The 24659-nt window shown below is 45.5% G+C and overlaps 1 protein-coding gene across 4 annotated transcripts in view; it reads right to left on the reverse strand.

Moving 5' to 3' along the window:
- Positions 1 to 24659, reverse strand: part of CCNY (cyclin Y) — a 220707-nt gene that overhangs the window by 35720 nt on the left and 160328 nt on the right. For all 4 annotated transcript variants that reach the window (XM_068238598.1, XM_068238594.1, XM_068238597.1 and 1 more), the window contains exons 2-4: positions 16352 to 16426; positions 11983 to 12017; positions 946 to 1046 (exon numbers count right to left, since the gene is read on the reverse strand). In XM_068238598.1, coding sequence (XP_068094699.1) covers positions 946 to 1046; positions 11983 to 12017; positions 16352 to 16418 — 203 coding nt within the window. In that variant the 5' untranslated portion in view covers positions 16419 to 16426. The remainder of the gene's footprint in view (positions 1 to 945; positions 1047 to 11982; positions 12018 to 16351; positions 16427 to 24659) is intronic.

The following is a 24659-nucleotide window of genomic DNA, read 5'->3' on the forward strand; positions in this document are numbered from 1 at the left end:
ATTATTTTATTTCCTATGCACTTTGACCCTCGCTGATAAGGAATTACAGGTAGTCCCCGACTTACGAACGACCCGCCAATACGAACAGCATGGATTCTGGGTTTCCACAATAAGTCAGAAAAAAAAAAAGTTTTCAAATTGGACTTGTAGATTTAAAAAAAAAATCGTTTAAAAGCCATTTTTTCTTTGATTTTTTTTAAAACTTGTATAAGCAGGTACAGAGGGCAGAGGGGGACACTGGAGGCACAGAGGAGGTACAGGGGACAGAGATGGCACAGTGTTCTGACTTAAGAACAGATTCAGGATAAGAACAAACCTACAGTCTCCATCTCGTTCGTTGATCGGGGACTACCTGTACAGCAATAATGCTAGGTCCTAGGTACACATGATGCAATTTCCCATCAGATTGAGGAGTTGAAACGATACTGTCCAACATGTCCAATCTGCTACTAATAATGGGGTCAATTTTGTGCAGTACTCATCTGAAAATCAATATCTTTAACGATCGAGAGCAGATCGGACAGGTCAGAAATTATCATTACGACCCTTCGATCTGATGGGAAATTGTATCGTATGTACCTAGCATTAATGTCTTTCCTGGCAGAGAAGAGCCTAACCACAGCCAACAATTAAACCCTATTAAAAATATGTGGAATGAGTTTAAAACCTCATCTACACGCGTGCGCCGGATTCGATACCCGCTCGTCCCCGCGCATCTTCCGCTCGATTCCCTGCCATTGTCCCCTCGCGGGGAACGAGCAGGGAATCGGCGGTAGCAAGATCTGACCTGTCGGATCTTTTCAATCTGTCGGATCTGTTAGTAGATACAATCCAGGTCTCTTCCATTACCAGTTAAATCTGACATATCCGTGATATTACATTGCTGAGGAAGGTGGAATACATTAGTGTCAACCAGTCAAGAAGAGGAGGAGGAGGCATACCCACCATTTAATGGTATACTTGAGGTTAGGTTGGCTGACTGTGCTGTCATCAAGGAAAATAGTGGAACAAGAGCTGTACTTTCTTCTCAACTGCCCAGGAGGATGCTAGGGGGAAAGAAGAGACACAGTTCAATCAGTGTGTGAGCACACATTGCATAACATCAGCAAGCCCTGCCTGGAAACCTCTGCAAATGACTGGAAATTATCTCCCTCTCTCTCTCTCTCTCTCTCTCCCCAACACCCCAGATTCCTTCTGCACTGCTGAGCAGACCTGAGTGCCTGAGATCACACCGATTCTATACGTCAAGCGCTCAATAGCCCCCTCACTGCAAAACTGTGCAGAAGAAACCATTTACAGTATAAGCCGCCTACAGATTGCATTGTGTTCCCTGCTGCATTAAAGGGGAAATACGGAAAGCGTTAAATAACAGAAAGCCCCTTTGAAAGCTGTTTTCCTCTTGGTTATAATATGCTTTGAAAGAGTGTTGAAAACAGCATTTCTGCTACTGAAAACACTGTGTAATCCTCTGGTGAGATAAATGTCCTTTTTGTTCACACCTTCTGTTGAGTTTAGACATATGAGCTGCTTCTCTCGCGCATTCATTTCTGTTTAAGGATAACTAACACAGAGGAATAAGGCAGCAATACCCTGTCATCACATGTAGCGGTTTTCATTGCATCCTAAAGTTGTTGGATACAAGTTTTTGTTATGTTTTATCCCAATGATATACGTAGACTTAAAGGAAACGTCAGGCAAAACAAGGTACCCCCCGATCTACTTACCAGCGGCTTCCTTCAGCCCCTTGCAGCAGACATGTACCTTGTCGCAGCTCTGCTCCCAGCTGCCGATCCGGGGTCCCCGCTGGTGCAGAGGTCGTCCTCGCGGGGTCGTCCTCTGCTGCGCCTGCACGAGTGCTGTCAATCACTCGCACGTGGGCTGGAGTGTTCTGCGCAGGCACAGATCTATCGCGCACCGGCGGCGACCTTGAGCCGGCAGCTGGGAGCACAGCTGCGACAAAGGACATGTCCGCTACAAGGGGCTGGAGGAAGCCGTGGGTAAGCAGATTGGGGGGTAGCTTGTTTTGTCTGACACATATGTATGCTTTTGTCTGACACATATGTATGCTGCCGGTAAGCTGGACGCAGGGTGAGCTGAATGACAGCTCTTCCTGCTGCCGCTCAAATCCCCGGTGGCATAAAATACTATTCCCCCTCCGAGTTATCGCAGAGAGATGTATTTCGGGGTCTGACGATTGACGGAACTCCGAATTACCCTTATGCGCCCCATGCAGCATAACATTACTGCTATGGCGCTGCAAAGCGACCTGCTTCATCCGTTCACCTCTTGATCTGCCACCAGATCGACCATAAGATCTAATCAAATCTTATCACAGAGGTATCTATTGCCTCCTCACACACTGCAGACAGACTTCCAGTAGATTTATCAGTGCCACTACCGCCTGCCAGGCTGCCTTCCCCTCCCCCCAAATGTATGTGTCTACCCTTCCCTTGGGCCTATGGTGAGTGATGGGGGCTTACCTGCCACCCTGGTGCAACTTCTTGCCTCCTCCAGTGTCTGGCTTCTTTTTTTAAATGCCACCACGGGCACCTGTACCATGTGACATCGGTCGGGGGAAAATGAGTTGAACTTACCAGGGGCTTCTAATGGTCCCCCGCAGGCATCCTGTGCCCGTGCAGCCGCTCACCGATGCTCCGACCCCGCCTCCGGTTCACTTCTGTTATTTCTGACTTTAAAGTCAGAAAACCCCTGCGCCTGCGTTGCCGTGTCCTCGATCCCGCTGATGTCACCAGGAGCGTACTGCACAGGCACAGACCATACTGGGCTTGTGCTATACACTCCTGGTGACATCAGCGGGAACGAGGACACGGCAACGCAGGCGCAGGGGTTTTCTGACTTTAAAGTCGGAAATTCCAGAAGTGAGCCAGAGGCGGGGCCGGAGCATCGGTGAGTGGCTGCGCGGGCACAGGATGTCTGCGGGGGACCATTACAAGCCACGGGTAAGTTCAACTCATTTTCCCCCGACCCCCCTACTGTATTCCTTTAAAGTCTATGGCCGCCAACTTTAGCGGTTAATAACATTTTCAAAAAGACCTTGTGGTTTTGGAAAATAAAAAAATCGATTTTAAAGTTCATGGTCAGAGTGTGGGAAATTGATTAATAGCAAGGCCCCCGTACATGCTAGAAACACCACATTTTCAGGGTATGTTAAGGAGGGGCCCCCAAGATTCTTAGCTTCAACAAAGCGCCCCCCAGATGCCTGCCCCCTCCCCAGGAAAAAGGAGTATAGGGATACATAGTAGCCCTTACCCATTTCCACAAAAGGTTAAAAGAAATAAATCAGCAACAACGAGAAAAGTCCTTTAGTTTTCTTAATTAACCATAAATTAACCTTTTAAAAAAAATTTCCCATGCCAAAATCCTTGGAAATGATCCCACGCCAATATCCTCTATCAGCTTGATTGAAGATCTCTGCGCACCCGCCGCCACAGCTCACTCTACCTATACTAAGTATTACTAGAGCCAAAGCATATTTAAAGGACACCCGAAGCGAAAATAAACGAATGAAATAAATTATTATTTCCATCTTCCTTCTCCTAACAATGACTTTGAGATATTCCACAGTTATATTTTATGTTTAAATCTACCCTTTAGGTTTTAACTGTTTTATTGTTTTTGCTCAATGACACATTCATTGAAGTATGCCAGAGCTCAAATCTATGAACCATTGACCCTTTATATCTCTTTCCTGCTCTCAGAAGCCATTTTCTGCTAGGAAAGTGTTTTATAGTTGGAGATTCTTATCAGTAAGGGTCACACTGTAGTCACTTCCTGTCTGAGTCAGGACTGAGTCAGGCACTTACATACCTGATATTTAACTCTTTCAAGCAGACAAAGAAAAAAAGGAACACAGCATAGTTATTAGTGTGCTAGGCACTGTAAGGCACTGTACATACACATGTCTATCTCATCATGTCACACGTCACTTAGGGTATCCTTTAATTTTCCCTTCAAGTCTCCCCATTGGTTTATTAACAGACCAATGGGAATTAGGAGGATTCCCATTAACCGCTAAAGTCAGAGGCCATTAAATTTTAAAAATAACCATTTAAAAGCGTTTGGGCAAAATACGTATTTTTGGGTGACTATTTTCCGCTTGATCCTCCTCCGCCATGCTGCTGTCTAGGTTTTGTTACAGTTTTTTCACCTTTTTTTAAATAAATTGTAGCTGCAGGGATGCCCTGAAAGTTTTAGAAGTTCGCCTGCCATTAAAGTCTATGGAGCCCGGCACGAACGGTCAGTTCGCGAACGTTTGCTGTAAAGTCACATTCACTTACACAAAATTTGATGTTTGGTCCATCACTAGCACTCAGTAGGCAATAGCAGTGTTTGGGAGTCTAGCCCAAGGACTCCTTGCTAAACAGGTGCTGGCTTACTGGGTTACACTATCCAGCCATTGTTAAACAGTGCAATGGGGATTCCAATCAACTGATGAAGGGAGTAACTCCGGATAGCGAATCCTATAACTATTTTTTTCCTTAGTACAAATCTAAAGTTAAGAAAAAAACCACATGCAGCACGCTCTTTTTTTTTATTATTAAAAGTATGGTCTGACACTGCTCAAGTCAATGAGCTGCAATATGTATGCAGATCAGGTGGTCTGACTTCACTAGTTGCATGCTTGTTAGTGACAGCCAAAGCCCTGCATAAGCATGACATCCATGGTAATATTTCAGAAGCGGCCGCAGCCTCCCTATCTCTCAATACAGATTCACTTACACAGAGTACATTTATTAACATGAAGCAAATCCAGATAACACTTATAGCTAAAATGAAAAGGCTATAGACTGGAAATGTCATCCTCTGGCTTGTGAGTTTAATGCCAGCACAGCCGTCTATTTTTGGTGGCGGCGGCGGGGTTAATAAGGGACCTTATAGCCATTTATCTCAAAGCATGGGGAAACGCAAGACGTGCCCTCCTTATGCGACCTTCATTTAGTCTAAGTGGCGGCTATTCACTCTCTTTCCTGTGGATAAGCACAGAGCATTGATTGGGATCACTACAGCCACTCCGTGACAAGCTGATTCAGACACAGTTGCGCTCATAAGTTTACATAACCTGGCAGAATTTAAATCACTTTTTCAGAGAATATGAATGATAACACAAAAAACTTTTCTTTCACTCATGGTTAGTGGTTGGCTGAAGCCATTTATTGTCAAACAACTGTGTGTACTCTCTTTAACCACTTCACCACTCTGGGGTTTTACCCCTTGAGCACCAGAGCAATTTTCACCTTTCAGCGCACCTTCCATTCATTCCTCTATAACTTTATCATTACTTATCACAATGAAATGAACTATATCTTGTTTTTTCCGCCACCAATTTGGCTTTCTTTAGGTGGGACATTATGCCAAGAATTATTTAATTCTAAATGTGTTTTAATGGGAAAATAGGAAAAATGTGGGAAAAAATGATTATTTTTTAGTTTTCGGCCATTATAGTTTTTAAATAATGCATACTACTGTAATTAAAACCCATTAAATGTATTTGCCTCCCGGTTATCAAACCATTTAAATTATGTCCCTATCACAATGTTTGGCGCCAATATTTTATTTGGAAATAAAAGGTGCATTTTTTTCTGTTGTACGTCCATCCCTAATTACAAGCCCATAGTTACAGTGTTGTACCCTCCTGACATAAATATTAAAAAAGTTCAGTCCCTAAGGTAACTATTTATGTATTTTTTTTAATTGTACATTTTTTTATTTTTTTTTAATTACAAAAAAAATAAAAAATTGGGGAGTGTGGGAGGTAATGAGTTAATTTTTTGTGTAAAACTAATGTATTTGTATGTGAAAAATGCTTTAGGGTGTAGTTTTACTATTTGGCCAAAAGATGGCCACAGTAATATTTTGTTTATGCGACCTGCAAGCGTCCGGAAGGATGCCTGCAGGAAGTGCTATGAGGCTGGGAAAGTTGTTTTTTTTTTTTAACAATGATCGCGCTGCTTCTCATAGAATTAGATCAACGAACGGGAATGGTTTTTCCCGTTCATTGATCTCCGGGCGAGCGGGCAGCGGCGTGCATGCGAGCGGGAGTGCGTGCATGAGCGAGCGGGAGCGCGGACAGCGGCGGGAGGTACGGATTTCTCCGTCCCTGGTGGTAAAAAGATGGAAAAAGGGATGGAGAAATCCGTACGGCTGGGGGTAAAGTGGTTAAAGAGGAACTCCAGTAAAAATAATGTCATAAAAAAGTGCTTCATTTTTACAATAATTATGTATAAATGATTTAGTCAGTGTTTGTCCATTGTAAAATCTTTAAAAATCCCTGATTTACATTCTGACATTTATTACATGGTGACATTTTTACTGTTGGCAGGTGATGTAGCTGCTGCATGCTTTTTTGGAAATAGGAAACAGCTGTAAACAGCTATTTCCCACAATGCAACAAGGTTCACAGACAGGAAACTGCCAGGAGTACCACGGTCCTCAGAATTTCTTGTGGGAGGGGTTTAACCACAATATCAGTCATACAGCGCTCCCTGATGGTCTGTTTGTAAAAAGGAATCGATTTCTCATGTAAAAGGGGGAATCAGCTACTGATTGGGATAAAGTTCAATTCTTGGTCGGAGTTTCTCTTTAAAGGACAGCTGTAGTGAGAGATATATGGAAGCTGCCGTATTTATTTCCTTTTAAACAATGCCAGTTGCCTGGCAGCCCTGCTGATTTTTTTGGCTGCAGTAGTGTCTGAATCACACTAGAAACAAACATGCATCTAATCTCGTCAGATCTGACAATAATGTCAGAAACATCTGATCTGCTGCATGCTTGTTCAGGGTCTATAAACGGATAAAGAGAAGGAGCCGGGCACCAGCCAAGTTGCAAGAATCACCATTTATTTCATCCCCGCCATAGACAAATACAAACACCCAGGTCTGACAGCTGTTGGACTGGCTACCTGGGTGTTTGTATCTGTCTATGGTGGGGATTAAATAAATGGCGATTCTTGCAACTTGGCTGGTGCCCGGCTCCTTCTCTTCATCTGTTTACAGCAGAATCTTGCCGGAGGCACAGCGAGTTACCACCTTGGAACCCCCCAAGTGTCTGCCAGTCAACTGGCATTGTTTAAAAGGAAATAAATATGGCAGCCTTCATATAACTCTCACCCCGGTTTCACTTTAACTACCTTACGACCGCTCCACGACAATTGGCGTGGATGCGGCGGCAGCCCCAGGACAACTCAACACCAATTGGCGTGAAGTCCTGGGGCGAGGTTTTGCAGGAGATTGCGCCGATGCGCGCGCATTTCCACTTAAATGACGGCGATTGCCGCTGGGAGACTGTTAGACGGCGAAATGTATGGTGCTGCACTCTAAGGGAGCGCTGTACTGGGGACAGCCCTGGAAGTGGCCTAATTAGTAAAAAAATACCTTGGTCACTGGGGGAGGGGGGAGGGAGAAGCCTGTAGTCCTTAGGTGGTTAAGGACCAGAGACTGCAGGTACCACAAACAGGGCTTACCAACCTCTTGCTGCATGGAATCACCACTGTCGCAGTTCACTGGTCTCTAAAGCCCACTCACTCTGCCGTCACCATAACAGCAGAGCTCTGTGAGCCGGTCAGGAGCCGATTTCATTGGCTCCTGACCCTGTGATCAATGTGAGCCATTGATCACAGGGGGGTCGTCCGGAAGCAGTTAAATCATAAATACTACACAAACTATCCAATGACCAAACGTTTACATATCCCAGTTCTTAATGCCGTGTACTACCCCCTTTAACATCAATGACAGCTTAAAGTCTTTTGTGGTAGTTGTGGATGAGGTTCTTCATCTCCTCAGATGGTAAAGCTGCTCATTGTTCCTGGAAAAAAAAACCTCCAGTTCCTGTAAATTTGTTGGGTTGTCTTGCATGAATTGCACACTTGAGGAATCCCCAGAGTTGCTCAATAATATTGAGGTCGGGAGACTGAGCTGGCCACTTCAGAACCTAGACTTTTTGTTGCTGTAGCCAATTACAGGTCGACTTGGCCTTGTGTTTTGGATCATTGTCATGGTGGAATGTCCAAGTACGTCCCATGTTCAGCTTCTTGTCTGATAACTTACTGCATTCATATTGCCATTACTTCTGACTAAATTTCCTGTGCCTTCATAGCACACACATCCCCAAGTCATCTGCAATACACCACCACATTTCACAGTAGGAAAGTTGTATCTTTTGTCATAAGCCTTGTTGACTCCTCTCCAACTGTAGCATTTATGGTTTTTGGCCAGAAAGATACAATTTAGTCTTGTCACTCCTAATAACTTTGTGTTGGAAGGTTTGAGTCTTGTGTCTGTACGGTTTGGCATCTTGTAAGTCGGATATTTAGTGGCATTTGCGTAGTAATGGCTTTCTTCTGGCAACTCCACCATGCAGCCTATCTTCCTTCAAGTGCCTGCTTATTGAGCATCTTGAAACTCCCAGACCAAACATTTTTTCAAAGAGTCCTGAATTTCACCTTAATTTATTTGTGGGCTTTTCCTTGCACCCCAAACTGTTTTTCAGGCTGTTTTAGGTGGTCCACCTGATCATGGTTTGAATTTAACAGGACCATTAATTTTCCCCTTCCTAATGAGAGAGTTTGAACACTGTTGATTGGCACTCTGAATTCCTTGGATATCTCAATATCCCTTTCCTGCATATCCTTTGACATTTATTTTGCTTTACCCATCACTTAGCATCCAAAAAACATCAGTGCAGCACTGGTTGAAAGATGGAAAGGTCTGTCAGGAGTCCAGAAACGCATTGACCCTTTACCTCTAACCTTAACCTTTTCGGGACCGCGTGCATTAGATTCTACGCCGCACTTGTGGCTGTTCTAGCCTGATGCGGCGTAGAATCTACGCCGGCCCGTTCTACGCCGCCCCACAATTTCCGCTCCCGACGCGATCGTGCGCACCTGGAGGGGGAGATTAAGCTGTCGTATGACAGCCGACATCTCCCCCGAGTGATCAGCAGCCATCGCGTATGGCTACTGATCACGTGATCACTACGATCGCTGTCAGATCGTAGTGATCAGTTTGACAGCTGCGGCGGCAGGGGGGAAAAGAAGAGGATCCACTTACCTCCCTGCCGTTCCCGCGACGATCGGCACACCCCTCCGCTCTGGCCGGCATCTCCGCTCCATCTGACGTCAGCGCCGAGTCCCGGCTTGATGACGTCATCAAGCCGCGACCCGGAACTGATCGTCAGACAGAACGGAGATGCCGGCCGGAGAAGATGGTCCCGTGCAGCTCATCGCTGGAGCCTGGAAGGTAAGTGAAGGCTGCTGACAGAAGGGGGGGGCACTGGCCACCATGGGGGGACACCAATCCAGCCAGCCACACACAAGATCCGGCCGCCTGACCCCCCCCCCCCAAACGCGCGAACCCCCTTCCAGCGCAAAATGCCCTGGTCCTTAAGGGGGGTAGGCGGCCGGTCCCGAAAAGGTTAAAGTGAACCTCCGGACTAAAAATCTACTCAGCAGAACTGAAAAGGCTTGGTGTTTCTTTAACAGTTTCACAGAATTAGAACTTTTTTTTTTCTTACCAAAGCATGATTTTTAGCTGCATTTTTAGCTAAGCTCCACCCATCAAAGAAAAAAAGCCTGGGCTTTTTCCCCCCTGATGCTGTGCAGAGCATGATGGGATTTCTTATGTTGTTGATCACGTTGCCTAGCAACTGGGAGAGGTGCTCAGGACACAGGACAGTGGGAACTGTGTCTCATGCTCCCTGTCACCTCCTTTCAACCAAAACGATGGCTGCCCTCATGAAATCAAACATTTGCCTGTTCTTTTAAAACAGTGTGGGTAAGAAATTATATTACTTATCTATTTTAATTAACATAACTAATGTAACTTAATGACAGTATGTTTGTTTAGCTGGAGTTCCTCTTTAAAACTTCTCAGAAAAAAATATAGCTTCTGGAGTGGCCATCACAGTCTCCTGACCTCAATATAATTAAGCCACTTACTCAGACATGCAGTTAATACATGATACCCCAAGATTGTACAGAAACTGCAGGCTTTTTGCTAAAAAATCAATGGGTAGCTTACAACTGTCTCAAAAAACTGCAAGCCATCATTGATGCTAAAACGGGGGAATGCACAGCATTGAAGGGATCTGAGCATGTTTTTCATAAAATACTTATAACCTCTTGGGTTGCAGTGTGGGCCTTTGGGGGGTGGCAGGCATTACTTACCTTTGGGGGGCTGCTCCCTAGCCTCCAATCTGTATGCGTTTGGGCATCTTTTCTATCCAGAGCTACAGTTTGAAGCTCTTGCGGTGTTGACGTGAGTCCCTGACTGCCACAATGCATGCTGGTTGATGTAGTAATTCAATGTGAGTACATCCACGGATATGTTTTGCCTGATTACTCATGTTTTTCCTAAAATTTGGTACATATTTTCCAAAATATGCTATGGTATGAAAACGTATGAGTGCAACTATGTATATACAGTTAAAGTACACTATATAAAGGAGGTTCTCAGATTACAAGCCATTTTTTTGGTTTTCCAAATAAGCTAAACTGATTTAATAGCCACACACTACTCTGACTGGACAATCTTACATACATCCCAATTACATCCAAGAGGTTGTGTCTTTCACTAAAACGATGTTAGTCAGATTGTACAGAGATTGTATAATCAGGCTGAATAATGCCTTTGACATGGGAGACCAGGGTTCGAATCCTGGCAAGGGTCGGTACCTATTCAGTAAGGAGTTCCTTGGCAAGACTTCCTAACACTGCAGGGTGGCCACTTGAGCGTATCCTTAGTGGCTGCAGCTCGCGAGCGCTTTGAGTTCAACAGAAGAAAAGCGCTATAAAAATGTTTGGGTTATTATTATTGGATTACAAAAAATAATTTGCCAAATCTATCAGCTGCTATCAAGCCACAGGTGATCTCGGATATCCAGAGCGCAGCCAGGGACTGGCGTCACCGCCACGGGCACTTCAAACTGCAGCTCTGGAAAGAGAAGATGACCGAACGCATACAGATGGGAGGCTAGGGAGCAGCCCCCCCAATGGTAAGAAATACCTGCCACAACGGCCCACACCGTTTAAGACGAACCTCCCCTGGGGAAGTGATTATATATATTTTATGAAAAACATGCTCAGATCCCTTCAATGCTGTGTATTCTCTGGCTTTAGCATCAATGATGGCTTGCCGTCTATTTTAAAAACGTGGATATTTCCCAAGGTAGAGGTAAGCCTCTGGACTCTGCAGAGACTTCCCGTGTCTCACTGGTCCCCACTGTTGCCACGAGCAGAATCCCCCCCCCCCCCCCCCCCCGGAACATATCCAACAAAAGCTCATCAGCTTGTTCATGAACAAGTGTGGTCATACTGGCCCTGCGCAAGTACAGCCTCACCTGTGCAGTAAGCGGGGAGCCACTTGTCCACAATAGGAGACCTAAGGTAGGGAAACCCCATTATGGTTGATTTTTTTTTTTTTTTTTTTTAAATACTGTAAAATAGCTATATTTATGGTGTCCTAAAGAACCCCTGTGAATTGTAAGGCAAGATCACACTTATTCCACCATACTGGCCAGTGTCTCCAAGGCCGGTTCACCGGTGCCAGACTCCAGCAGGTACACCGCTCCTGCAGCACACTGGATACAATTCAAGAACGGAGACGGCACACCAAAGGTTCAGCATACAACTGTATTGGAGCAGGCAAAAGTGCAAGATACACACAACATGTTTCGGGCGTTGCCCTTCCTCAGGTGTGAGCAACCCCTGTGAATTGCCCGGAGTCCTTCTTTAATTTCTCCTCAACAGCCCCTGGTGTTTACAAAGAACTTAAAAGTGAAATCTCTGTTACAAGCCACGTATTAAGTAAAGCAGCAGCACTTGTCAGAAGTTGCCTCTGGGGTATACATACCATTGGCTGACACCCTGTATTTCAGAACAGCTGCCATTAATCACCATGATAAATGTTTCTTTCTCCATCATTGGACATAAATCTGTAGCTTGTACATACTTGAATATAAAGTACTCACGTGATTGATATAAAGGCTTTTCCGCTTTTCTCTCACTGTAAAAATACAATAAATAGATCAGTTACATAGTTTAGGGGTTATCTGCATTAAAACAACATTTGCGTATCTGCAAATGAGGAAACTCGTCATTATCTATTTATGTAGAGCTGACATCTTCTGCAGCGCTTTGCTGAGCCCATAATCGTGGCACTATCTGTCTCTCAAAGGAGCTCGTAATTGAATCCTACCATAGTCATAGTCCAGGTTCCCTTTCACAGTCCTAGTACACTGCTGCGGTAGTACCGGTAATTTTGCCATGCACTGTGTCCGCACTGCAATATTAACGCTAGTTAGTGCATCAGGCCCTATGGTTTCAACTAATCTCCTTTAAAGAGAACCCAAGGTAGATCTACGGGGGGCAGATGTGACACAGAGCCATGTTCTCTGCCTAATGACATGGCTCCGTGTCCCCCAACCACCGCACCCCCCCCCCCCATCGCCGCGCTATAGCCGCCAGAGTTTAGCGACAAGTTTTGTTGCTTACTCAGAGGTAAACAGAGGGGAGAGGAATTCCCTGTTTAAAACAGGGTTTCCTGAACTGCCATAGGGCAGCTCTCTCTCCTGGCCACGCCTCCTTCCTCCCTGCATGCGCTATGAGAGACAACACGGTCTCTCAGTGCATAGTCGTGACCCAGAGGTCACAAAAGTGAACGTGGACCATTGCAGCCCATGGGAGCGGCAGTTTTTGCGGCTACCGAGTAGGTAGCCTACATTTTTTTTTTAGCACACCTCAGGCTCTTTTTAAAGGCCAACTGAAGTGAGAGGTATATGGAGGCTGCCATTTTTTTTAAGCAATACCAGTTGCCTGGCTGTCCTGCTGATCCTCTGGCTCTAATATGTTTAGCTACAGACCCTAAACAAGCATGCGGGTCAGGTGTTTCTGACATTTTTGTCAATTGCATAGTATACAGTCTCATTATCAGTTTGTAGTGAAGAAATACACTACAGTCACTACAGTATGGCTTTAAAGCTTCAATTCTCAATACATATCTGCAGTCCAGGGTAGTGATGGTTGGTCAAGTGGAGGACCACTAATAAACTAATAACGTACAAAAAAAAAAAAGGAAAAAAAAAAAAGAATAGTTTTACGTGTCAGATGTGCGAGTGGAAGCAGAATCTCTACCCATTTCCATTTGTTTTGGCTCATACCACCTCATCACTGGAGATGGGGATTCATCCAAAATGAATGGAAATGGTTGGAGATTCTGTAGGGTTGTTTCCATACACATAACTGGGGGCAAAGCCGCATGCTTTACCACCCAACAGCGCTGGCTGTTATCACAGGTTCCTGTTGAGCCACAGCAGGTCCCCAAATTGATCTGCCCTTCCTGGTTAAGAAATGCAGCCACATGCTTACTAACTATTCCATGCCTGCTCTCTCACCATTAACATGCCTCCCATAATGATCAGGACTCTCCACTCAGCTTTGCAGGGATGTCAGACACTAGGCAGAGGTCACATAGGAAAGGAGTAGGCCTGGGTTTACAGCCAGTCTATCAATAGACTTCAGGGACTCACCAGGCTTCTCTAGAGCCTTATGCTACGTACACACATGCGACAACGATCGTTCGTTGTCAACGACGAACGAACTTTTAATTGATGAAAGAACGACCTAAGTAAAGTTAGTTTTAAAAGGTGTGTAACGATCTGATCGTTAGAACGAACGTTACATCACGTAAAAGCAACTATTGCGCCTGCGCATAAAAATGAAAAGTTCCATGGAGAAATAGTGAAATGCGCATGTCAAGCCTAGTACGAACGACCGTTTCCAACGATGTACTACTTTTGCAAACGATCGTCGTTGGTAAAAATCCGCCAAACTAGATCGTTAGTTTTTAACGATCTAGCTCGTCCGTCGTTAGACTTAATAGTCGTTGGCTGCTTTTTTTTTAAACGATCATCGTTTGAAACGATCGGGGAACGATCATTTCAAACGACTATAGTCGCATGTGTGTACGCACCTTTAGTGACAACATCTATGCTGCTCACTATGGATAGTGAATGAGTTCTGAGTTGATGCGGGATTATGTTAATGTATGCAGCTTTAAAATAGAACTATAGAGCAATAAGGGAGAGGCACTTAATGCAAAAATCACGCTACTCGCAATAGAGATGAGCCCCCTTCATCAACAAGATATCTGTAGACAGTCAAATAAATAGCTGCAGAGGTCTCTAGCACATAAAAAAAAGGTTTTATTGATCAGAGCACAAATCACCCATTTCACACAAATATGTCATTAAAATTCAACATACAATTTAAAACAGTAAAAACAAGGAACACCAAGAGCCCCAATAGTGTAATATGTACTGGTAAATGGTTACTAGATAGAGTAAATATTAATACTCACAAACCAGGGTTACCATTAGGCAACCACTGTAAAAGCAGGTGGGGAGATTTTCCTAACCTCACTCAGGAATAAGAAGTCGTTCTCTGTAGATGAGAAAAAGGGGTTCAACCCTCTACCCAGGGTGGACTCAATATTATGCAGGAGAATAGAGGCGCCAAGAGGATAAAAGGAAGCTAAATGAGCTTAAAAACCAAATTCTTGGTAAATAGAGGAGGGTAGTGGTGGACTTACCTCCTCCAAGTAGACACACAACGACTGTAGTAAAGACAGTCAATATATTTTATCTGTCACAGACGTGCCTGGCTCTTCTACTGACCAGACCACATATGCTATTGCTCCGTCGTTATTGCCTGATGAAGCGGGATCAAACCTGCGAAACGCATTGCATATTTGGAGTTCATAAATAAAATATATTGACTGTCTTTACTACAGTCGTTGTGTGTCTACTTGGAGGAGGCAAGTCCACCACTACCTCATCTATTTACCAAGAGTTTGGATTTTAAGCTCATTTAGCTTCCTTTTATCCTCTTGGCGCCTCTGTTCTCCTGCATAATTTAAAAACAGTGAACAACCTGGCCATGAGTGTTCAAAAAGTCTAGGCCTAAGGGGCCAGTCGAATGATGCCAAGGTGAAATCTGGTTGATCCATTTTCAAGCTGCATTCATTTGCATAAAGAATTTGCATAATCCTGTCATTTAGATATCACCAACGATTCCTATTGCTCATGTGGTTACAGCAATTCAGTATGGGGCTGCTTTAGGGCCAGTTCACACGGGCGTTCGGGACGTCTCGTTTAGCCAATGCTAAACAGAGGAGAAAAGCATTTGGCATCGGTTCTCGTTGTTTGGTCATCACGTCACAGTTTGGGCCACCTAGGGGGACACTAAAGTGCCGAACATAGCCTGGAGGATCCAGGACACTTAATGTAGCTTTCATGATGAGACAAAGGGATCGAGCACCACATTTACCAGCAAGGGGAAAAGCCGGTACGGTCATTTAAAAGTCGCTTCCATTCATTTGAATGGGCATTACTTGAGCGACGAATGCCTTGACTGCCCCAGGGGCTGCGTTTAATGCTCCTGTGAACCGGCCCATATCCCTTTAGCAGCCAATTTAGAGGCTTGCAGGTGCTCCAGGCCAATTGGTTTAGGCCTCGTTCACATCAGGGCCGTTTCTGTGCGCTTTCCACAGCGGCACTGCCCTGTGCGTTCAGCAAGGTATTGATTTTTCCATGTAACTAAATGTAGCTGGTTCACATCTATGCGCTGCGCTGAGCAGCGTTACAGAAACGTAGTGTTGCAGGCATTTCTGTGCGTTGAGCTGGAAAGCGCACAGCAATGCAAGTGAATGGGTCCGCTTTTTTAGCGCATAGAAGCACGTACAAGCGCATAGAAGCGCATGCGTTTTTTACCCCTAATTGGAGAAAAAAATACATTTACATACAAAAACAAAGTTTTATTGACAACTGCTGCTGCTACAGTAAGCAAAACGTGCTTTAAAGAAGCGCAGCGCAACGCACAGAAACGCGGACTAAAGCGCGCACAAGCGCATGCGGTTTTTACCATGCGCTTTAACACGTTTTTCAGCGCAGCAGATGTGAACGAGGCCTTAGGCACTTTTTTTTATTTCTTATTCGTTACATGTCCTTGCTACTAATCAGTACTGCTGTAATTTATGGCCACTTGTCACTAGGGGGCAGTATGAGACAATAACAGAGGACCTCTGCCTTTAGTTTCTATATGCTCAGCTAGCAGAGAGACATCAAAGCATTCAAGAATTTACAGCACAACCAGTTCTGCCGGAGGAGGTCAAAAGCAGTGCACTTATCTCAAATGAGATCATTCCCTTGGAGCTGCTAATAGGGTAAATCATTTACTCAATTTACGCAATTTAGTTTGCATTTTGGTAACTTTTCTTTAAACAATCAATACTTCTGTCAGCACCATACATCCTCAATGGGGAAGAGACAGAAATGGTCTTACCATCTGTTTGGGATTTGCTGAGGAATATTGTGCTTGCCCGAGGATGATCAGAGGGGTTAAATTCCATATTCACATCTGTAAGAGGAAAAAAGAAAAATAAAACATTCAGCTATTTTAATAAGCTTGCTGCTGATAGAGGAGAACTGCGTAAACATTGTTTATTCTTTCAGACAAGAGCAGTTTATAGACAAGCAAACAATTTACCATCCCCAGACAAAAGCAATTTATAAAGCACACAAAATTATTTCTACATAATCGTACAATCTGAGCGGGGAACATACGAGAACATAAAAACACGAAGATAAAAGAGTAACATCTCCAAATGAAAATTACAGGACTCCTTCAAAATTATTTTGTCTTTTGTCTATTTCCTGAGAGAGATTTATTTCCCTCATCCATGTAAGATAAAACACCGCAGGTCTGATTTATTCAAGTGGAAGTCAAGGCAACATTGCTTCTTCTATATCATCGTGTGTCTAGCATGGGGAAAGGTTGCAGTCTCTGTCAGGTTTTATTTGCCGTCTGCATCTCTGTTGTAAGCCATTCACCTCACTTCCTATTCCAGAAATCAGCACACCTCATAACATTGTGAGATAAGAGATTAGGACACAAAGACACGCCCCTGCCACACGTCTAACCACACCCCTTCCCATTCATATCACAAAGAATTCAGAAGCAAAATATGTAGTTTTATCTATCATTCAAACCACACTGGTCCTTTCATTATAACATTTGAAAATACGAAATGGGTCAATTTAATAGACGGGAATAAATCACATTTATCAGTAGAAAAATGCATATATTAACACTGATCTTTACATCAGTCTTGAATGAGGGACAAATGAGGGAGAAAGGGGGACAGGAGGATTTGGTTCCCAAAGAGGGACTTTCCCTCCGAAAGAGGGACAGTTGGGAGCTATGAATCAGAGCTGTGGCATCGGTACAAAAATTATCTGACTCCTTCCCCTTCCTTTATGAAACCACCAACTCCGGTACCCAAGATTGCTCCAACTCCACAGCCCTTGTAGGGCTAAGGAGTGGTTACAAAAATCAACCTACTCCAACTCGACTCCTCAATTTATGAAACTACCGACTCAGACTCCACAGTGCTGTCAGAAATAACAGAAAGTACCCACAGGCAGGTTTATGACTGAGGCCCATTTCTGAATACACCAGTCAGCAGCTTGTTTTACCATTGCTAAATGCTGTTTCTGTTAAATGCATAAAAAAATAAAGTTTCTGCTGTTGAGATTTAAATTGAAAGCGCAGAGCAGCCCAAGACCTCTCCAAGTTCAGCAGTGCAGAAGCAGCTGTTTCCTCCGGGCCACCATAGCGCCACCAAGGCATGTCTTGGGTGCTCCGTCCACCGAATGGAATGTATCCCCCTGATTTTCTGCTACAGAATAAATTGCCTGGTTAAAATTACACAAGTGAAATATTTAAGAACAATGGAGATGGCAATCTCTGCAAATCCATAAATCACAATAACTATCAGCACGTTATTCATTAGGCATCCCGTCAATGCAGTGGAGGAACTTGGAAACATTTTATCGCCTTTTATCTAACAGTCCCCACAGTGCACTGCAGGAAGCCGGCCTGCGCTGACTCACAGCTCTGGACTGGAGAGCGTAAAATCAATATTACAGCTCAGGAGTACAGCGTGACAGGCCTCTGACAGCCAGAACATTGCTACAACTTCATATTTCATTATAAAGGAAGTCTGAAGTGGCTATTTCTTATGTTGGCTAAATTTCAGGTGAGGGCTACTAAGTGTTTAAGAGATAGGTCATTGCTAGATATTTAATCTATATACACACACACACACACACACACACACACTAATGGCAAAGAGGTGCCCTTATAGAATGCTGGTTTAACTTTATCACAGACCTCTATTCACATAAGTTTTGCCAGATGCAGTCACTTTCCTGTCAGATTGTTCTCCAGTGTCTGTGCCTGCCTGTCCAACTGTTACCCAGTGTCTGTGCCTGCCTGTCAGACTGTTCTCCAGTGTCTGTGCCTGCCTGTCAGACTGTTCTCCAGTGTCTGTGCCTGCCTGTCAGACTGTTCTCCAGTGTCTGTGCCTGCCTGTCAGACTGTTCTCCAGTGTCTGTGCCTGCCTGTCAGACTGTTCTCCAGTGTCTGTGCCTGCCTGTCAGACTGTTCTCCAGTGTCTGTGCCTGCCTGTCAGACTGTTCTCCAGTGTCTGTGCCTGCCTCTCAGACTGTTCTCCAGTGTCTGTGCCTACCTGTCTGACTGTTCTCTAGTGTCTATCTGTCAGATTGTTCTCCAGGGTCTGTGCCTGTCAGACTGCTCTTCAGTCTCTTTCCCTGTTTACGAGACTATTCTTCAATGCTTGTGTCTGAGGCTATAGTACCGTGTCTGTACTTGTCTATCAGGCTATTCTCCACTGTTTGTGTCTGTCTGTCAGACTGTTCTCCAGTGTCTATCCTCCAGGGTTTGTGCCTGTCTATCTGACTGTTCTACAGCATCTGTGCCTGCCAGTCAGACTGTTTTCCAGTTTCTGTGCCTATCAGGCTGTTCTTCAGTCTCTGCCTGTTTACGAGACTGTTCTCCAATGCTTGTGCCTGCCTGTCAGACTGTTCTCCAGTGTCTGCGCCTTTCGGGCTGTTCTCCAGTGTCTGTGTGCCTGTCTGTCAGTCTATCTACGGTGCCTGTCTTTCAAACTATTTTCCAGTGTTTGTATCCACCTGTCAGACTATTCTGCAGTGTACGAGCCTGTCTTTCAGACTAATCTTCAATGTTCGTATTCATCGGAGAGTCTGTTCTCCAGTATCTGTATCTGTGTCTGTTAAGGCCCATACACATGGCATACATTTGTCTGTAGTTGTGAGGCAACGACAAACACACAAGAGGCAACAGCATATTTATGGCAGCGACAATTCGAGTTTGCGACAGTTGTACACATGTGACAATAGAAAGAGTGAAGACACGACGGAAACGGTCTGCCACAGACTACGTATAGTAGTAGTACTATGGTAGCTACTCTGTCTGTAGAAGACTTTTCTACACACGACAGGACACCAACAGACTAAGGTACACACCATACAATTTTCTGTTAGATTCTTCTGTTAGATTTGCCTACAACATGGAAAAAAGCTACCTGGCAGGTAAATCTAAGAGACAATCTAACAGAAAATTGTATGGTGTGTACCTAGCATAAGTGACGGTTTGTGAGACATGAGATTCACCAGCTGAATTGCTCAAACATGACTGTGTCCGCAGACAGTCTGCTGACAGTCATTGGCCTCAATTCACTAAACTTATCTCCTGTCTTTAATAACTCTTCTAGAGTTGTTACCATGGTGATAAGGCATGTAGTATTCAGGAAACATTTTACCTCAGGCAAGCCTAAAGTTAACTCTTCTGTCTTTAAATTAACTCTCCAATCCTTAAAATAACTCCAGAGTTAAAGACAGGCTGTTAATTAGCTGCATGTGAAAATAACTACAGAGGAGGTAAATTAACAACAGGAGAGGTAACTTAACCTTTTCGGGACCGCGTGCATTAGATTCTACGCCGCACTTGTGGCTGTTCTAGCCTGATGCGGCGTAGGATCTACGCCGGCCCGCAATTTCCGCTCCCGACGCGATCGTGCGCACCCGGAGGGGGAGATTAAGCTGTCATATGACAGCCGACATCTCCCCCGAGTGATCAGCAGCCATCGTGTATGGCTGCTGATCACGTGATCACTACGATCGCCGTCGGATCGTAGTGATCAGTTTGACAGCTGCGGCGGCAGGGGGGGAAAGAAGAGGATCCACTCACCTCCCTGCCGTTCCAGCGACGATCGGCGCCCCCCTCCGCTCTGGCCGGCATCTCCGCTCCGTCTGACGTCAGCGCCGGGTCCCGGCTTGATGACGTCATCAAGCCGCGACCCGGAACTGATCTTCAGACAGAACGGAGATGCCGGCAGTGGTGGGTAGCCTGGTGGGTAGGTGGGCAGCAGTGGTGGGTAGGTGGGCAGCAGTGGTGGGTAGCCTGGTGGGTAGGTGGGCAGCAGTGGTGGGTAGGTGGGCAGCAGTGGTGGGTAGGTGGGCAGCAGTGGTGGGTAGCCTGGTGGGTAGGTGGGCAGCAGTGGTGGGTAGCCTGCTGGGTAGCCTGGTGGGTAGGTGGGCAGCAGTGGTGGGTAGGTGGGCAGCAGCGGTGGGTAGCCTGCTGGGTAGGTGGGCAGCAGTGGTGGGTAGGTGGGCAGCAGCGGTGGGTAGCCTGGTGGGTAGGTGGGTAGGTGGTGGGCAGCAGTGGTGGGTAGGTGGTGGGCAGCAGCGGTGGGTAGGTGGGCAGCAGCGGTGGGTGGCCGGGCCGGTGCACCTGTAAAAGAAAAAATACCCATTCACTTACCTGCAGATGAAACCTCTCTTCCGAATCCCAGGCAGCCTCCGCAGCTCCTCTTGAATGTCCCGCGCCGTCTCCTGCTGCGTCATCAGTGCAGGGCTACGGGAAGATGGCCACCGAAGCCCGCACTGGAGACAAAAATAGACGGCAAGATGGCGTCGGCGGCCATCTTGCCGTCTATTTTTGTCTCCAGTGCGGGCTTCGGCGGCCATCTTCCCGTAGCCCTGCTCGGGTAAACTGAGGGCGGCTATCAGCCGCCCTGTCAGTGCCCGTTCTGCCCTTGGAGGGGAAGCGCCGAAGGAGGGGACCCAGGTGAGGGAGATGTGGGGGGGGTATTTCCCCCCTCCCCGCCGACGCTGCCACCCCTCCTTCAGCGCTGCTTCCCCTCCTGTGTCATCAAGGCTTCTGGGGAGGCCTTGATGACACCCCCCCTGGAGCTGACACCCGGAGCGGAGCGCTCCTGGCCGCCCCATGGTAGGGACGCCACTGATTGACAGTAGACTCGGAAGAAGCTTGTTACATAACATGAACAGTAGCACAGCAACCACTGATTGTATTGCACAGAGTTTACTGTTTCGGAGCTTCCTAATACCATTAGTCAACAAAGCTATTTTTGTTTTAGTGCTGATCAGCTCATTGATTTCCGCAAGGCTATTATGCTGTCTGTACACTAAAGGAACAAGACAAGTGTAAGAGCCACTCAAAGACATCAGAAGCGTAAAAGAAATAGTGCAAAACAGAAACAGGTTTATTTCAACACACTGGCAGAGAAAAAAAAATAGAATACAGTAATTAATTCCACAACAGAGCGTAAGACTACATAAATGACAAAAATTTTTATTACTCACTACTGCCCCCTTACGACAACCCTACACTGCATTTGCCCAAGCCTTGCACCAAATCATTATATTAAACAAAAATGTTTCTGGACAGTGTCCAGATTATACTGGTGCTCAGTGGCGTACCTACCACAGGGCTGCAGGTGCACACAGCACCGGGTGTAGCCATAGCTAGGAGTTCCGCTGTGGTGCTCAGCCACTGTGTTCTTCCTCCTGGGACCCTTTTACATAGTTTAGGCAACATTCGGGAAAATAACAGCAGGCCGTGCAAGGGACTGTACCACTTCCTGCACTAGATGTAGCACCCCTTCCTGTCCTGTGGGCAATGCGTTGCCTTGATCTCTACACACAGCCTGCAGTGAGTATAGGTGCAGAGCAGCAGGGCGAGTAGAGAGAATGATTGCTGTGCTGCAGCTGGGACATTAGCAGGGAGAGGTGGCAGGATGTGTTTAGTGCTTCAGTAGTTGCCAGTCATTAGCAGCTATGTGCACTGGCTGCTGTAATACCAAAGTGCCCTAGACTATTGATTATTTATCCTGATCAGAGTAATCAATAATGCAGGGCAGTCTGGTGTTGCAGAAGTCAGAAGTCAGTGATACAGGTGCTGACAGCAGACTTCTGTAGTGAGCAGAGAAGCAAGCTCCCGGCAATTTAGATTCGCTTGATTGCAGGTGATCTTATCTCTTTTCCCCACTCCTCCTCCCATCCTCTTGTCTTCCCTATGACCCTTTCCTCTTCAAATTTCAGCGGCTCCTTTTAACAGCATGTCCCTGCCAAACTGCAGCCCTTCCTGACATTTCTCCTCTCCCACCAGGCTCTCTGTCTTATGTCTTTACCTCTTTACCCCCCCCCCCCTTCTATGCATCCCCCTCTTTCGTATGTCCCTCTTTTCTGACTGTCCTCAGAGGAGCTCACAATCTAATCATACCATAGTCATATGTCCTACTATATTATTATTATGTATTTATATAGCACGGACATCTTCTTCAGCATTGTATAGTACATAGTTTCATGACGGTTAGCTCTGTCCACCTCCTGATGCCTCCTTTTCACCAACAATTCCCCCAAAATGTTCAGCAACACGCGCGGCACCCCAACCCATCAACCCTCCCATCAAAAGAATTGGCTGTTTGGGTGGGGCACGGGTTGTCTGTAAATGATCAGCACCGGGTGTCAAGTTCCCTAGGTAGGCCACTGCTTGTGCGGTTGTCCAGATAACGGCTTTTCCAGTCAAATTGGCCTCAATTCACTAAGCAGTTTAGACTAGTCTACTGATGGTTTTAAGTCTACTGATGGTTTGGTCAGTTGCATCAAAGGGGAATTCACTATTACCACTATTACCAAATGTTTTAGACCTGATCTAAAACATTTGGTAATTAGGTCAGTAAAGCAGGGGAAATGATCAAAAGATGCAATTCACAAATGAGTAGCTATGACTGACATTCTTCTCCTTTGATGAGCTCTCCTCTGGATACAATTAAACTCCTGCATAATTAATTCAAAAGGTTCCATCCTCACATCTAAAATACCTCACAGAACTACTTTACTGAGTAATCAGCTGGTCTTATCTGTGTCAGAAAAAGTGGGCGTGGTTACTCCTTGTTTGCCTTTGTGAATTGTGTAATTACTGAATGTTAGACCAGGTCTAAAACATTACACCAAACCATCAGTAGACTAAAAACCATCTGTAGACTAGTCTAAACTGCCTAGTGAATTGAGGCCATTGCAGAGGTTTAGATGAAGGTCTGGCTTCCTGAGGCTGTATTTGGGAATTATGGATTAATCGTCAGAGAAGACTGATGCCATACAACTGCAGATCTCAACAGTGTACATTAAAGTCCATCACTGGCTGCATCTAGTATCGAATGTTGCCACAAGGCTGCTAACAAGCCAACTCCGCCCTTGTCATATAATACCAATCCTTGGCTCACTCCACTTGCTGCCCATAAAATGGAGAATCCTTTACAAAATTGGTATGCCAACTCTCAAATCTCGACACAACCTAAGCCTGAATAACTGAAGGATTCATTGCAACTGCGTCACACCTCTCACAACCTCAGAACAACAGGATCTAACAACTTATCCACCCCCAGAGTCCAACTAAAAACTTCTGGAGCCGCAGCCTCCTCTCATGCTGCCTCTACCATTTGGAACACCTTGCCAAACCCAATCAAGACAGCTCCAACCCTGGAGGCGTTTCAATCAAAACTGAAAAGCTACCTGTTCAGTCTGGCATTTCTGATCACATAACTTTTTTCCCGGTAACACAACACTATGTTCTAATCTGAGACAAGCTTATGCCCTTTGGGTCCTCAGAGAGAAAAGTGCTTTACAAATGTTTTGTTGTTGTAAAAACACCATCTATTAGCTTTGTAATTAGAGTTCTGAAATGTTACCTTCTTCTGTGTGAAGTGTGTCTTCTGCAGAAGTCAAACACTTCTTAAAGTAAACCTGAGACCAATGCAACACAAGGATTTATACATTACCTGTGGCTTCCTCTGGCCCCCTGCAGCCTGTGGGGTCCCTCGGTGTCTGTCCAGTCCCTTGCATTCTCTCACAGTCAGCCCCAGTAGTTGGGGACTATTGGAAATGCACAGCCCTGGTCACATGCCGCTTTGATCGCGTTCCCATGAACCGGAAAATTCTGTACCTGCGCAGTTAGTTAAGGCATGTAACTGTGCAGGCCATGGGGAGTGCAACCACGGAGGCTCAGTCAGAGACTTTCCCAGGGCTGACTTTATGATAAGGGATGGGGCCGGACAGACGGGACCCACAGACTACAGGGAGCTGGAGGAAGCCCCAGGGAAGTATAAATCCTTGTGGTTTATTGGTCTCAGGTACACTTTAATATAATATATTGAGACAGTCATTTTAAGGCTCTGTGGGTGGAACTGCTGCTCAGAATGCATCATCTTGCTGTTCAAACTGCAAGGGCTAGGCACAGACTGAATCTCTCTTAGAAGATTGCAGTCTATAGCACTGACAGTCAGCTAGGCTAGTGTCTGGGCTCCTTATAATGTACTCTAGTTAATTGAGACGCTTCTACAAAGAAAAGAACAAGCTCTGCTACTGAATGCCTACATTGATGTAGGAAGACATTTATGCATAGATTT

Source organism: Hyperolius riggenbachi, chromosome 5, assembly GCF_040937935.1.
Source record: "Hyperolius riggenbachi isolate aHypRig1 chromosome 5, aHypRig1.pri, whole genome shotgun sequence".
NCBI lineage: Eukaryota > Metazoa > Chordata > Amphibia > Anura > Hyperoliidae > Hyperolius > Hyperolius riggenbachi.